At 34.9% G+C, this 17,500-nt stretch overlaps 1 protein-coding gene across 4 annotated transcripts in view; it reads right to left on the reverse strand.

Moving 5' to 3' along the window:
• Window positions 1-17,500, reverse strand: part of LOC113806522 (solute carrier family 53 member 1) — a 64,649-nt gene that overhangs the window by 5,407 nt on the left and 41,742 nt on the right. For 2 of the 4 annotated variants that reach the window (XM_027357672.2, XM_070143970.1), the window contains exons 5-14: window positions 17,405-17,500; window positions 17,035-17,200; window positions 16,584-16,787; window positions 16,154-16,317; window positions 15,760-15,910; window positions 15,326-15,526; window positions 14,414-14,583; window positions 14,063-14,196; window positions 13,012-13,126; window positions 12,791-12,860 (exon numbers count right to left, since the gene is read on the reverse strand). In XM_027357672.2, the coding sequence (XP_027213473.1) occupies window positions 12,791-12,860; window positions 13,012-13,126; window positions 14,063-14,196; window positions 14,414-14,583; window positions 15,326-15,526; window positions 15,760-15,910; window positions 16,154-16,317; window positions 16,584-16,787; window positions 17,035-17,200; window positions 17,405-17,500 (1,471 nt within the window). Of the gene's footprint in view, window positions 1-9,040; window positions 12,861-13,011; window positions 13,127-14,062; window positions 14,197-14,413; window positions 14,584-15,325; window positions 15,527-15,759; window positions 15,911-16,153; window positions 16,318-16,583; window positions 16,788-17,034; window positions 17,201-17,404 lie in introns of those variants that run through there. The other 2 variants (XM_027357670.2, XM_027357671.2) reach the window with 1 other exon arrangement.

The following is a 17,500-nucleotide window of genomic DNA, read 5'->3' on the forward strand; positions in this document are numbered from 1 at the left end:
TAACAAACCGTGGTAAATCCGGCTTCTCCATTTTTTTCTCGCTATCCTTCGCATTCGTAGATATTTTCTTATCTCGCTCTGTTGCCATCCTCACTGTTTTTTGTAAACTTCACATTTATTTTTGATTATCATTCTTTTTTACAGAACTGTACACATGAAAGTAGCAAGTGAAAACTCATTATTATTATTAGTATTATCCTCATCATTATTAATTCATTTTTCGAAGGTGACCTCTCTTTGTGCCCCTAGTGACTAAACACGTGTTTCTAACTAACCGGCATGACTTGAGTTTAGAGGTAAAGAAAAAAGTCGACAACAAAGAAATGGAAGCATATGAATGATGAAACAAGCAAAGACAATAACAAATAAATGAAAACTATATTCTAGATCAAGGACAAACAGCAGAAGGTAATGCAGAGGTAACAAGGAAGAGACGAAAATGAAATATAGGTTAAACGTCAGTCGCATATGCACCCAGCGTATGCTTGCAGGTCCTCTCGCATTATATTTCAGATTTTCCATCCTTGGACCTTCCTGCAGACATCAACCCAGCATTGCATACATCTTCGCAAGTCTTAGATTCAATTACCTCCTAAATCCTATATTCATTTCCTCATTGCTAATAATGGGTAGTCAGAATTACTGTAGAGATTCGGCGTGTAGTTTGACCTTTATGGCGTTCCAGTGAGCCAAGGGCAGTCCGTTTTGGCAGTAACCTTGTTTGTACGCTGCGTTAGAGTACATATAGATTTTTAAATATTAAAGTACCTTGCACTAGATGATCTATGGCCTACAACTTGTAATATCATCAGTAGCACTGCAGCTATTATTATTATTTATCATCAGTAGCATCGCCATCACTATAATCTTCAGTTTACTCTCTGTGTGGACAAGTTTTGTCATGGCAGCATTATTATATTGTTGCTTTGCCTTCCATTTCTGCTTCTCAGGTAGCACGAATGATGAACCTCGGGGATAATGTTCTGTTTTAAACAAGCATATGGAAGTCGACTGTTTCTCACTAACAAAAAGTGAGCGAGAGGTGGATAGATCTGAGGACATGCATTTATTTTCCTGCATTATTGGCGTGGAATGAAAATCAAAACACGGGATGTTCTACAGACGTTCAATATAAAACAATGCTTCTCCTGCAGCGCAATGTCAGTTAAAAAGCAGACAATTATCCACCATCATTTACGAATTCCTGACTGAAAAAACGAAAAAAAAAACAACAACTCGACAACCACTAAACCAACAAAAAACAAGACCTCAGTAAAAACATGTATACCCGTAGCCCTCTGCCTGTCCGATCCAGCACGTTGAACGGACACGTGATCGCTGTATCCCCGTGTACAGTACTCACATTTTTAAAGTTTTTTTTCCTCCTTTTGTGAACGGACTTTCGAGAATGCTATATGTTTTTCGCAGTAATAGGCTTGGTGGCTGAGTTGTCTAATGGAGACTGGTAACAATGTTGAAGTGAGGTCCATCTAACAGGCAATAGTGGTTAACATTAATCAAATGAGTAATCATTTATTTACTGAAACAGGAAAGAAAGCCAAACTCACTCAACTTGCCAGATAAATGGCTAAAAAAAAAGTAAACAAAAGGGCGCATTGGCAAGTTTAGGAACTGAAAGCTACGCGTAACCTAGTGAAAGTGTAGGTACTAAACAAATCACATATATACATTCGGCCTGAATGTTAAATGTCTTTTTAGGTTTCCTTGAGTAGTGCCACCTTGCAACATGCTGGTACTTTTGATTTTTCTCTTATTGGTTATTGCGTAGTTGAGGCTCTAACCACAGCCTTGAGGTCTGCCGCATTTCGGATATTTATTATTAAAATTTTTCTTCTTACTCTTCTGCCTGACAACAAGTTTCCATGGATACTGACCACCTGCTTTTTTTTTTTTTTTTTTTTTTTTTAACGGGAGAATTTGCCTGTTATATGACTAGGCTAAATATTACGGCTACGGACCATGAATATTAATTAGAAATACATCATGTTAGATTAGATCGAGAAAGGTAATTAATTTTGAGTTAATTGTATTCCTCTATTATTTTCAAATAGGTTTGTTACCTTCTGAGAGAGCATTAACATAACACAATCACTGACTCAACTAACCACGTCCCAAATAACGAATTTTACATGAAAGTTTACCATTTGCGTTTTCTCAGTGAATAAATACACATTTTCCACAACGGAAGAGGTCGTCAAAAACAAAAACACCCACTAATAATACAGTTTTGCAATGCTCTCACTCCAAGCAACATACTTTCCCTGGCAACTGCCTCCATACTTGGTCTTCAATGTCGAGGATAATTTGCGGATTCATAACATTGCGTGCGCACGTCAGTGTTCTCATTGTCTAATGTTAATGATTTTTATTGTTTGACTATTGTTATAATTGTCATTAGGTATAAAAACATATATGCATTATTATAATCACTTTGATCTTAGTTATTACTAACATTATTATTAAAGTCGTTAAGGGTAACGAACGTCAACACACACACACACACACACACACACACACACACACACACACACACACACACACACACACACACACACATATATATGTACATATATACATATATATACATATATATACATGTATATATACATAAATATATGTATATATATACATATATACATATATATACATGTATATATATGTATATATATACATATATATACATATATATACATACATATATATATATATATATATATATATATATATATATACATGTGTGTGTGTGTGTGTGTGTGTGTGTGTGTGTGTGTGTGTGTGTGTGTGTGTGTGTGTGTGTGTGTATATATATATATATATATATATATATATATATATATATATATATATATATATATATATATATATATATATGTATATATATAACATATATACATACATACATACATACATATATATTTAAGAAAATCTAATGGATTACCTTAAGATCAACATTCTCACCAACCTAAACCCCAACCAAGCCTTTAACACTAACGGCAACATCTGAACTGCTGTTAGGATAATGGGCCACGTGAAGGTCGTTTGGGTCTCCGCGGCCAATTTTGGGACAGCTTTTCCTACACCTTGACAACATGTCTCCCGTGTAATGGCTGACCTTTGATGATGTCTTGAAGAGGAAATGTCAGTACTTTGTTTTCTTTTTAAGGTCTTTGTGTTGATGTCAGGTTTGTTTATCGTGTGTTGAGGTGATGTTAGGGTCTAGTTTATTGTGAGTTGAGGTGATGTTAGGGTTTTGTTTATCATGTGTTGAAGTGATGTCAGGGTTTTGTTTGTGGCGTTTTGAAGTGATGTCAAGGTCTTGTTTTTCGTGTGTTGAAGTGATGTCTGGGTCTTGTTTATCATGTGTTGAAGTGATGTCAGGGTTTTGTTTGTGGCGTTTTGAAGTGATGTCAAGGTCTTGTTTATCGTGTCTTGAGGTGATGTCAGGGTCTTGTTTATCGTGTGTTGAGGTGATGTCAGGGTCTTGTTTATCGTGTTGAAGTGATGTCAGGGTCTTGTTTATCGTGTCTTGAGGTGATGTCAGGGTCTTGTTTATCGTGTCTTGAGGTGATGTCAGGATCTTGTTTATCGTGTCTTGAGGTGATGTCAGGGTCTTGTTTCTCGTGTGTTGAAGTGATGTCAGGGTCTTGTTTATCGTGCGTTGAAGTGATGTCAGGGTCTTGTTTATCGTGTGTTGAGGTGATGTCAGGGTCTTGTTTGTCGTGTGTTGAGGTGATGTCAGGGTCTTGTTTATCGTGTGTTGAAGTGATGTCAGGGTCTTGTTTATCGTGTGTTGAAGTGATGTCTGGGTCTTGTTTTTCGTGTGTTGAAGTGATGTCTGGGTCTTGTTTATCATGTGTTGAAGTGATGTCAGGGTTTTGTTTGTGGCGTTTTGAAGTGATGTCAAGGTCTTGTTTATCGTGTCTTGAGGTGATGTCAGGGTCTTGTTTATCGTGTGTTGAGGTGATGTCAGGGTCTTGTTTATCGTGTTGAAGTGATGTCAGGGTCTTGTTTATCGTGTCTTGAGGTGATGTCAGGGTCTTGTTTATCGTGTCTTGAGGTGATGTCAGGATCTTGTTTATCGTGTCTTGAGGTGATGTCAGGGTCTTGTTTCTCGTGTGTTGAAGTGATGTCAGGGTCTTGTTTATCGTGCGTTGAAGTGATGTCAGGGTCTTGTTTATCGTGTGTTGAGGTGATGTCAGGGTCTTGTTTGTCGTGTGTTGAGGTGATGTCAGGGTCTTGTTTATCGTGTGTTGAAGTGATGTCAGGGTCTTGTTTATCGTGTGTTGAAGTGATGTCTGGGTCTTGTTTATCGTGTGTTGAGGTGATGTCCAGGTCTTGTTTATTGTGTGTTGAAGTGATGTTAAGGTCTTGTTTATCGTGTGTTGAGGTGATGTCTGGGTCTTGTTTATCGTGTGTTGAAGTGATGTCAGGGTCTTGTTTATCGTGTGTTGAGGTGATGTCTGGGTCTTGTTTATCGTGTGTTGAAGTGATGTCAGGGTCTTGTTTATCGTGTGTTGAGGTGATGTCTGGGTCTTGTTTATCGTGTGTTGAAGTGATGTCCAGGTCTTGTTTATTGTGTGTAGAAGTGATGTTAAGGTCTTGTTTATCGTGTGTTGAAGTGATGTCAGGGTCTTGTTTATCGTGTGTTGAAGTGATGTCTGGGTCTTGTTTATCGTGTCTTGAAGTGATGTCAGGGTCTTGTTTATCGTGTGTTGAGGTGATGTCAGGGTCTTGTTTATCGTGTGTTGAGGTGATGTCTGGGTCTTGTTTATCGTGTGTTGAAGTGATGTCCAGGTCTTGTTTATTGTGTGTTGACGTGATGTTAAGGTCTTGTTTATCGTGTGTTGAGGTGATGTCAGGGTCTTGTTTATCGTGTGTTGAGGTGATGTCCAGGTCTTGTTTACTGTGTTGAAGTGAAGTCAGGGTCTTGTTTATCGTGTCTTGAAGTGATGTCAGGGTCTTGTTTATCGTGTGTTGAGGTGATGTCAGGGTCTTGTTTACTGTGTTGAAGTGATGTCAGGGTCTTGTTTATCGTGTGTTGAAGTGATGTCAGGGTCTTGTTTATCGTGTGTAGAAGTGATGTCAGGATCTTGTTTATCGTGTGTTGAAGTGATGTCAGGGTCTTGTTTATCGTGTGTAGAAGTGATGTCAGGGTCTTGTTTATCGTGTGTTGAGGTGATGTCAGGGTCTTGTTTATCGTGTGTTGAGGTGATGTCAGGGTCTTGTTTATCGTGTCTTGAAGTGACGTCAGGGTCTTGTTTATCGTGTCTTGAGGTGATTTAAGGGTCTTGTTTGTTGTGTTGACGTGATGTCAGGGTCTTGTTTATGGCGTTTTGAAGTGATGTCAATGTCTTGTTTATCGCGTGTTGAGGTGATGTCAGGGTCTTGTTTATCGTGTCTTGAGGTGATTTAAGGGTCTTGTTTGTTGTGTCGAAGTGATGTCAGGGTCTTGTTTATCGTGTCTTGAAGTGATGTCAATATCTTGCTTAACGTGTCTTGAAGTGATGTCAGGGTCTTGTTTATGGCGTTTTGAAGTGATCATGTCTTGAGGTGATGTCAGTCCACTATCTACAACGAATTTGGGGAAATGATGGGCCTTTGTTAAGAAGGCCATGATAATCAAAAATCCTGTTTTGCGAACATTGTCCGCAGGTCCTGGCAACGCCCATCAAAAAAATCATTATTTTCAGTAAATATTCCTCTAAAATGTGATTTGATGACTTTGAAAAGCTGGTCTTTTGTCGTGCTGTATAGAGAGAATAATTTTACTAGTAAATATGAATTAATAGTACCATGATTATCCACAAGAATTAAGACGATTATTGGATGTCTTTGAAAAGATGTTCTCTTCTTTAAATGCTTATAGGAATAAATAATGAATAATGAATAACGACAAATACCTCATCAGTTGTCACTTTTGCCCGGACGCCAAACAGAAGCTTTCATTCTTGTGCCTTACTGGCATCTCAGGTGTGATAGCAGTTCCCTTGTTCATATTGTTTTTAGGGGTGAAGTCAGTCCTCTGTTAGTAATCTTTTTGAGGTAAATAAAGTCACATTTTTGTAATGCTCTCGCAGATAATGCCAAAACCTTTGGTGATAAAAATAACGGTTAGGTTAGCAGCTTTTTTGCATTGCTTCTGTAACACGAATGAAACTGAATCTAGACTGATCTGTTTGAAAATGAATTATAAGATATTATTATTATTATTATTATTATTATTATTATTATTATTATTATTATTATTATTATTATTTCATCAACAAAATTTAGTTCACTTTAATTTTAACCGAGTTCGACGTTATCTTCTGGATAATAAGAGCTAGTATCTCAACAACGATTATTTAACATTATACATACTAATTAATTATTAAACATAATCTTCAACTGAAAAGATGAAACAAACCGCGTTGGCATATTTAAAAATCATATATTTCACGAGAGAAAAAAAAATCGTACCGCTAACTACGAGATAATATTTGTATTAATGATTTTTCCTCATAACTTGAGTGTTTTTGACATGTTATCCGATATTTATACACGTCTTATTGCTGATGCAAATAATATATTAATTATGTAATAATCTTGAGAACACACTTATAATAATAATAATAATAATAATAATAATAATAATAATAATAATAATAACGATAATAATAATTGTAATGATGATTGGTGCTGTAATTATAATTGTTGTTGGCAATGATGTTGTTTTTCTTGGTGGTGGCGAAGGAAATGATGTGGTGGTGTTGGTGATGATTATAATAATGATGTGGTGGGGTTGGTGATGGTGTTTATAATGATGTGGTGAGGTTGGTGATTATTATAATGATGTGGTGAGGTTGGTGATGATGATTATAAAGATGTGGTGGGGTTGGTGATGATTATAATGATGTGGTGGGGTTGGTGATGATGATTATAAAGATGTGGTGGGGTTGGTGATGATTATAATGATGTGGTGAGGTTGGTGATGATGATTATAAAGATGTGGTGGGGTTGGTGATGATGATTATAATGATGTGGTGGGGTTGGTGATGATGATTATAATGATGTGGGGTTGGTGATGATGATTATAATGATGTGGTGGGGTTGATGATGATGATTATAAAGATGTGGTGGGGTTGGTGATGATCATAATGATGTGGTGAGGTTGGTGATGATGATTATAAAGATGTGGTGGGGTTGGTGATGATGATTATAATGATGTGGTGGGGTTGGTGATGATGATTATAATGATGTGGTGGGGTTGGTGATGATGATTATAATGATGTGGTGGGGTTGGTGATGATGATTATAATGATGTGGTGGGGTTGTTGATGATGATAATAATGATGTGGTGGGGTTGGTGATGATGATTATAATGATGATGTGGTGGGGTTGGTGATGATTATAAGGATGTGGTGGGGTTGGTGATGATTATAATGATGTGGTGGGGTTGGTGATGATGATTATAATGATGTGGGGTTGATGATGATGATTGTAATGATGTGGTGAGGTTGGTGATGATTATAATGATGTGGTGGGGTTGGTGATGATTATAATGATGATGTGGTGGGGTTGGTGATGGTGATTATAATGATGATGTGGTGGGGTTGGTGATGGTGATTATAATGATGTAGTGGGGTTGGTGATGGTGATTATAATGATGATGTGGTGGGGTTGGTGATGATGATTATAAGGATGCGGTGGGGTTGGTGATGATTATAATGATGATGTGGTGGAGTTCATGATGATGATTATGATGATGTGGGGGGGTTGATGATGATGATGATGATTATAATGATGATAGTGGTGGTAATGACGGTGGTGGTGTTAATGACGGTGGTAGTAGTGATGAAAATAGTTATGACGATGATGGTAGTGGTGTTGCCAGTGGTGGTGGTGATGGTGGTGATGACAGTGATGGTGATGATAGTGTTGATGGTGATGATAGTGCTGATGGTGATGATTCTGGTGGTGGTACTGATGGTGGTGATGGTGATGATGATAAAATTGTGAACCTTAGGCGATATTTAGGTGTTATTATATTCCTTGTATACAAATTTTTTGATTTTCGAAAAAAAATAAGTAAGAAAAAGATGCTGATATGAGCAGAATAAATATATTTGTATAATAAATTTTTTGACGTTACCGCCGTTGTTCAACATCTTGAAAATAAGTCAATGCAAAAGTAATAAAAAATTATAACCTTGTCTCCATTCGCTTTCTGGTGACTTGTAAAGTGATTCGAAATACATCTGAAGGTGCTGGAGTCGAGGTCCGTAGATTGAAGAAATAGAGTAATTGCGGCCCTATGTAGTTTTATCATCGGTATTTCATTCATTTTTTTATCGCCTGTCACATGTTTCCAGAAATCAAAAAAATATATTTAAAAAAAAGTCAAAACACCAAATTATTTTCATTTCTATTCTGCTACTACCTGTCGAGTTTTTCAGAAAAAAAATCCATAAACCAAAGAATAAAATAATTGGGGCCTTATTTTTACTACTGTTACATTATCATTGCCATCATTATTTTTTTAAATATTTTTATAACAATAATTGTACCAATAATAAAATTATCTGTGGGCAAGATAAAATAAAAAAGCAAAATAGAAGTAAAAATAAGAATGTAATGTAGAAAAAAATAAGATAAAAATAAGAAATAAAGAAAAATGATGACCATGATCTAGATTATAATAATAATAATAGTGACAACAACAACAGCAGTAAGGTCTATTATTATCATTATTAATATAAGAGTAATTGCAAAAACATTACCTATAACAAAGGTCTTTGATATTTGAATATGTACAGTATGACTGTCAATAAGTGTTGTTTATTTTTGTTGCCCGTCTGTTCCAATTACACCGTTGAATAAGAATTTCATTGCATTATAACAGAATGATGAGCTTGTATTGTGCTCAGTTATAATGACATTCACATTTTATTACATTACTGCACATCACTCCATATTATCTTGATGTACATTACTGAGAGTAAAATACATTCCAAAGGATGCAAATGGAAAGAAATGAATGTAAGATTCAATGTGTATATATTTTCTTCATCATTTGGTTCTTCTTAAAAATAAACTGCATATAAAACAGAATACAAAGACTTAAAGTTGATGAGTTTTTTAGTAATTGTTGAAAATAATGCCTTTATTTTAAGTAGTCGTAAATGTAATACTTTTTGTTTTAATGAACTAATTTACTATTTCCAAAAAGTATAACAATGACCCCTATTCACTTTCCATTTATGAAAGTTGGAGGGAAACATTCTTGTTCAAATTTCAATAGGAAAAAAAATGCTACCTGGAAGGAGACACTAACAGAGATTTAAACATCATAATCTAACATAATTATAGAAATGTCATTACTGGAGCCAGTCAAGGTCAAGGAGTCACAGAACGGCAAATGCAAAAGATGAAGTAATCTTTTCTGATAAGGTACACCTCTAAAGATTAATAAATGAGAATAACTGATAGCTTATACAATCATATATAGAAAGTACAGCTATGATATTCATGCGACTCTCAGTGCCATCATCAGGAAAAACCAGTAACTACCCTACACTACCCTTCACTATACCACTATACTAGCAACACTATACTGCACTACAAAACTTCAATACTAGAACACTATCTTTTGATCTTCGATTTACAAACTCAAATGTACTGCTTACCGTTATCACTTGGAAAACATTTCCGTTGTCAGTGGCAAAACAGCTTCAAAACTAGCACTGGAAATACCTGTCCAAAAAGTAATTGTGGTGGTGCCCACCTCTAGCCCACGACTACATTAAAGTACTCTGCCACTGAGGTGAAGTGCTAGCCTTGGGAAATTAAGAAAGTTGTGCTTTGAACAGCAATAACAAATATTCTTAGTTATGAACAGTACTGGTAGGTACACACACACAATCATCTGGCCAATAATTTATTGACCAGATGAATATTACACAAGTATTGGACACCCTAGGTACATGGCAACACATCCTCTATGGTTAAATATTTTTGCTTATTCATTTTGAGTTGTTTCAGACATTTCTCCTAGTATTCTGTCAATCAGCTATATACATAAGGATATGTGTGCATTGTTCATATGTTTTAAGTGGTTCATAAAACAGTTAACCAACTTGCAGTTTTATGTGTGCGCTTACCCTTATACCTCATTAATTTGTAAACTCTTGTTTCCCAAGTGGTTTCTTTATCTAACCCATGAAAAATATTTAGTAGTGCAATAATTATGATGATGATGAAGATGATGATCATGAAAATGATGATGAAAAGTTATAACATATGATATCATTCATATTAACTTTCTCTTACCCTGTGTTTATATTAAAAACATGAATAACTTTATACTAACTTAAAAGAAGCAATCTGAAACTTTAAATTAAAGATCTCAAAATTCAAGTATCTAAGCCAACAACATAATAACATTCACAACAGGTATTTCAATTCTGGTGTATGACGAACAAAATGTGGAGGAAAATGTAAAGAACGCCTTATTTTCCAGTACTTTATACAAAATGAAAAATATTTTCAGTTTTGTCTTTCTCCTCTTTTTTTTTTCTTATATTATTTCTGTTATATCTTTAACAGCAAGAAAAATATCAAATTCAAGTGCCATGACAAACAACAGCTACATACCAATGCATTTCAAGTCAATCTTTTGTAACTATATTTTGTTCCACTGTCAATCACTAGCTCAACACAAATCTTGCATTTTCAGTCTTCACAAGAAATTCTATACTCCATCCAATTTCACAAAGGGGAAAATTTGTCAACTCACCCGACACTCTAGCGTACTCTATTCCACCAAATCTATCACTGAGGAAAAAGTAACAAAGTGGTGTAAACCATTAAGAATACTGTGTAAGGGTTTTAAAAATGCAAAATACAAATGACCGTAAATATTATCAGGTAATTAAAATAAAAAAAGGAGAGTTGGTGAAACTGGTACACTAAGGTGAGTGCAGATTCTTTCCTTTTCTGAGACTGGATGTTCTATAGTTACCCTACATGTCAGCCTAGAAGTCAAATGATATCTAATACCCTGAATTTCCCAGTTGGACTCTTAGCTCAGAAACCTAAAAGAGAGTATGCTCATGTCCCTATGTGTGACCTCTGTACTCAAAGAGCAGGTATAAGTCCTGGCTTCTGAAAGGCATAATTACATGGAAATTCTGGAAGGAGTTTGGATATCACGTGTTGATATACCCCATGGAATGCAAAGTGAGGACGTAAAGCCAATCACATAAAGTGGTTTACAGGCTCAGAAGTAATCACTGAACACTTCCAAATAACCTGGCTACAATGAACAGACTATTAAACTGGATGTGCTTTTGTTTCTTTGGCATACATTTTAGTAACTCCAAAGGAGTGAGGAAACGATTTAACCTTCTTGTACTGCTTATGAATAGTACCTTTGGCTTGAAATGTCCAAAGGTCAATTCAGATATAACAAGAATTCATAGCTTAAGTAAGTCCACAAACTTAAAATTCACTAGTTTCTGATTTGAACACATAAAGAACTTAAAATCATTTCAGCATTTACAACTTGTGTTTTTTTTTTAACTACAACATATGGGGAAACATGAACTGTTTAAACTCTGAAATAAAATGTTATTAGTTTACAATAAAATTACATGATTTTTAACATATCTTCTCAAACACACATGAAATAGGTACAGTTGTCATACATTCAAAGGGACATTGTGGTAATATCTTGATCACATCTAATCAAAATCTGAATTTAAAGTTCATTAGTAATTTGCAATGGAAAAACAATTTTCATATTGGAAAAATATATATATTGAGAAAAATTATAAGATTTATTCTTAACCTACAAAATCAAATGAATATACTCTCTAGCACTAGATAAAATATTAATTTATTATATACATTATATAAATACATATTCCCAATATCCCCCACTGTTTTGTTTAATTTACCCCAAAAATAGAAAATGAAACAGTTTTTTTCTCTCTACATTAAACACTAATTGCACTTCCTGAACCAAACGGCCTTAAATACATCCACATAAAACAGTTATGGACAAACAATCACATTGCACCTTGCCCTCAAATGTAACGTGCCTAATATTCTGCTGTCTTTCAGAATTCTATTTTTATGAATTGCTTTTTTTTTAATATACATAAAATCAGTTGCAAATCAGGACAGTATACATACATGACAATAAGTCTAGTCTACAGTATTACACCACTGAAAGAATAGCATGCAATGACTAAGTGTTTACAATACTGAGGATAAGAGAGTACTAAACTTTCATAAAGAGTAATTCAGGAAGATGAACCTATTCCCATTGTGAGGATTTTTAATGCTTTCAAGGATACAATTGTTCATTTGGGTTTAGCATAACTCAATGAGTTATAAAATGGAAAAGAAAGGGTAAGTGGGAAAAATAAAAAAGAGGGATAATGTGACCAGAAATGTGCACTCATGAGACTAGTATATTACTATAACAGTTCAATACACACTTGTCCCAATAGAGGAGTTAGTGTCACCATAATTCCAACAGAGCCTAAAATACTACATCCCAGTACACATATAACATTCATGCTGTTATCAATTTATTCCCTTCACCAGAATAAATTTCTGCTTTTTTAAGAGTTAGTGGTATGTGTGTTGCGAAGTCCTGTTATGCCCCGGAACCAGTTGCGAAGCTCTACAGAGGTGACGGTAAGGTAATTTGCCTCTTCGTCAACACTCTCACCAGCACCACCACTTCCTTCACTAAGCAAAGGCCGAGTATCATTAGCCTTACGTGGTTTACTGCCAGCCTTCTTTTTCTTTCGGTTGACAACTCCCTCTGCTTCGTCCATCATTTTAACAATCTGTTTAAAAGGAATCGTTACTTTACTTTACGGTTTCTTGTTACAGTTCAATTTATAGCAATGAAATCTTCATGAAGATTTATATTAATGCTCATATGCATAAATTGCTTATTTGATGTTCCTGCACCTCTGGCAATTTTTCCAAACTTACTTGTGCTTGATCTGATGCATCCATGGGTATAACGGAAATGTCTCGAACGGCTCGGAATTTACCACAGTTGTTGATGTGCTCATTCTCCAGACGGAAAAAGTTCCAGATAAATCTCCTGTCAACAAACAAGTTTATGAATCAGATTTTCATCAATGAATAGAATTTGCAGCGCATAGGTTCCACTTGAGCATGAAAAACATTTGTTTTTTTATGTTGCATAATAAAATCAAGAGTTCATGTAATTTTCATCTTATAATAAAAGGTATAACTATGACTATCAAGTTCTAAAAGAAGCACAAACTCTGAAAAGCTTTTGAAATGGCACCTAAGAGTCAACATTACCAATATCACATGTAAATAAACTGTGGCTAGTCCCTACCACACAGGTAAACAAAAAAAGGAGTGGTTTAGCAATGACTGTGTGAATTACTCAAAACCAGCCCAGCTATATCCCAGACAGAGCTCTAATTGGAAATCTAAGAAAATACAAGTTGTCTAATGATGAAATCTCTTCTTTCCCTATACTTTAAGGAATGACTGAAGAGTTAACTAATCAACAGTTAATAAAAAAAATAATAATAAATAAGTGTTCATTAAGAGTGAAGTTAATGTGGGTTACCCTGAAGGAACACTGAAAATCTTGTTTTGTTCATGAAAATACAAAAAAAGAACAATAAAAATGTTTTAAGGATATGTGGAACACAAACTAGAAGTATAAAAGAATAAACTTTTTATAGTCCATTAAAATGTTAATCAAAGTCAAGTTGACTTTTATCAAAATTCTTTACATGTTTCAATAGGGACCACCGAAGTTCTTGCTTCTTCTGTGTAAACTCACACCATATGTTCCACTTTGATGGAACTATCAAAATATCCTATAAATTTTCCTCAGCAATTCCTTGAAAATCATAACAAAGGCTAAAAGACCTATACCCTTTTGAATCATAGTAGTACATGTCTTACATACTTTCAACTATTGAAAAATAGGAGAGAAAGAAAGAAAAGAAAAGAAAGGAAAGAAAGAAAAAACATCCAGTCTTAGAACATTTACCTGAACACTTCAAGAGGTGCCAAAATAGAGACAATGATTTCACTGTTGGCAATTTTCAGCTCTGTTAAGGTCAGTGAAAATGTCCAGCTGAACCTCAAAATGAAGTCCTCTACGATCCCAAAGTAATAATAATACTGAAATTAAAAGAATCATGGTTAGCCTTATTTTTAACCACATTCTAAAATACATGCTAAAACTATGATCATTCAGATTGCAAGATGTATAACTTATTCTAATATATACATAGTCAATAAAAAGCACAAGCATTTCCTAACAATACATATTTCACAAATTTCCCATGAGGCTAAACCATTTTAGAACCTCATAGAAGTCAGCAAAATGTGAACTTACTGGCGATGAATAAACCAGTTCCTCACGGAGGAATTTGTACTCTCCAGCATTCTTGTCGAAAAGACCCCAATCCATCACCATGTCCCACCAGAAGACAAAACATGAACTGAACACCATTGAACCAACCAACATGTAGAAGAATGGGTTGTTAATGCTGTCCAGATACTGATCTGCAGGGATTATAAGGACATCATCAATTAACATGTCAGTATTCATATCAGTGACTCTCTCCTATTTGTTCTTATAGCAATACTGAAAATTTGTATATACAGAATACTTTAAATGTATTTTGCTTATTCTTAAAGTCAACTTCTCATATATAACTGTCTATTATACATATATATATATATATATATATATATATATATATATATATATATATATATATATATATACATATAAATATATCTCTATATGTAAGTGTGTGTGTGTGTGTGTGTGTGTGTGTGTGTGTGTGTGTGTGTGTGTGTGTGTGTGTGTGTGTGTGTGTGTGTGTGTGTGTGTGTGTGTGTGTGTGTGTGTGTGTGTGTGTGTGTGTGTGTGTGTGTGTGTGTGTGTGTGTGTGTGTGTGTGTGTGTGTGTGTATGTGTGTATGTGTGTATGTGTGTATGTGTGTATGTGTGTATGTGTGTATGTATATGTATATGTATATGTATATGTATATGTGTATGTGTATGTGTATGTAAATGTATATGTATATGTATATGTATGTGTGTATACACACACACACACACACACACACACACACACACACACACACACACACACACACACACACACACACACACACACACACACACACACACACACACACACACACAGATATATATAGCAAATAAATATATACAATAACTGTTAATTCCATTGTCTATGTCTAGAACAAGGAATTATAATACCAATACATATACAAACCTCTATATACATGTGTCAAGGATGTAAATGTTACTACAAAGAACGTTGTTGAATATTTGAAGGCATTGACTAGATGAGGGAACATTTCTCGAGTGTCGCGATAACGACGGAGACACTGGGCAAAACGCCACCATGCAGGCAGGCATGCCACAATGCTGCGCACCACGGTTGTCTTGTCTATACACACAGCATCATCTACAGCTGTAAGAGAAAATGAAGAAAATATAAATCTAACAGTGTTGAAGACATTCCAAAAATAAAATGAATTCTAAGGGGTTATATTTTTCTTTCTTGACACATATATTCACAGTTCTTAATTTCAAAACTCTTATATCCTCCTTTCAAAATTACATTTTTCACAATCTAGCTTGTAAAAATGAATATCATGAAGGAAGGGAAGAAGGATGGAAATATAACTTGTCAAGTTTACTTACGTTTACTTGTGTCAGTCCAATCAATTCCCTGCATGTAAAAACAGAGGCTATACTCGAAATCTTTAAGAACCTGAACAAGGGTATTTAGCTGATCTCCCAGCCAGAAATCAGCAAACTGCACAAAGAAAAATGGTGCACAAACAACACGTCCCTGTAAAATACAATGCCAGAATTACGATATGAACTTTGGCAGCATGTTAGCCTGAAAAAAGAATGCAATTTTAGAAACTTTGAATTTTGTAGTCATCCTATCAACTATTTTACAATCAGTAGATGAATAATACCAAGCAAGACAATCTCAAGGGAACAACTGAACAATATCTTGATTATGTCGTCAGTAATATCAAAAATTTATGTAGACAACAAATGTCAGAACCAAGCCTTACAAACATACCAGTTTCTTAAGAAGCCAAAAGCGTGCTTCATGATGGAAAGTGCGCGATGGGTTGAGAAGGAAGAGAACCATGAAACACAGTAGTGCTAATGGAACAGTGTATGGAGGGATGGACAGAGCATGGGCATATAGGAACCCAAGCACACTAAGAGCCCAGATCACACCTGAGGATAACAAGATCAATGGTTTAGTAAAAGTATATATAGAATATAATATGATGATTGCAAGAATAACACTGCTGTTTTGAAGGGGGACTCATACATAACACTTTATAATGAAAACATTCATATTAAACAAATATAACAATTATGGGTTTGATATTTTGAAATCTGCATAAAAATATTTCTACTTAAAAGTAAATATAAGTGCAGAGAAAAGTATACCTCATAAAAATAAAAAACATAGAAAATATACAACAAAGTAAATTTACCAAAAATTGCTGCAATCTCCATAAGGTGCTGTTCTGTTAAATGATTTCTTGGGTCGATTTCGAAAATGAGCACATGGTTGACACCTGAAGACCGCCATCCATAAATGTTAATACCAATAAGGAAGAGGAACAAGATGAACATTAATGGCGCTCTGAATAACCGCAGCACAATTTGGATGTTGTGGTTGTCCCAGTGGAAGATTCCTGCCAAGGGAAATGAAACAGTACATGGTAAATATTATTTCTTAAAAAATTAATCTAATATGTCAGTTATAAAAAATCAGTGTGGAGTTCACACTGTATGAATAAAATGAATTTGTAATCATGAAGGAAAAAAAAAAAAAAAAAAAAAAAATCACTCAATCAATTTCGAGATATCTACTTGCCATATCTACTGAGAGATGGATGGGATAGAAACCACCTTAAAAGTATACAGAACTATAAATCTCACCTGAAAGAATGACTGACACAACAAGTACAATGAAGGCTCCAAAGAAAAGCCCAACTTTAAATGTTGTCCATGGGCTCTGAGCTTCTCCTAATGGAGGGACTCGCAGTCTCTTCATTGCCTTGCCACGATCTCCCTGCTCCAGCTCTGATGTAAAAGTTCCTTCAACCTGGAAATAAAATGAATGAGAACACATTCTTACACTTTTTGTGCTTGGTGTGAAATGTCTGGGGTAATTATATTAAAGAATATTTCTTCTCAATCAAGAAAATAATCCCAACTAAATGTGAATGTTTTCTCATTATATATTCATTTATCAATCAATTTCCTTCATTCTCAAAATAATAAAAGCAACAGAACCTTAATACATTACCTCCTGAATTAGTTTATCGATATCTTTATTTGTATTGAATGTAGAGCAGTCAACATTGTCTTCCCTCCACTTGGCACCATTAGTTGTGGCCATAAG

Source organism: Penaeus vannamei, chromosome 31 (assembly GCF_042767895.1).
Source record: "Penaeus vannamei isolate JL-2024 chromosome 31, ASM4276789v1, whole genome shotgun sequence".
In the NCBI taxonomy this organism is placed as follows: domain Eukaryota; kingdom Metazoa; phylum Arthropoda; class Malacostraca; order Decapoda; family Penaeidae; genus Penaeus; species Penaeus vannamei.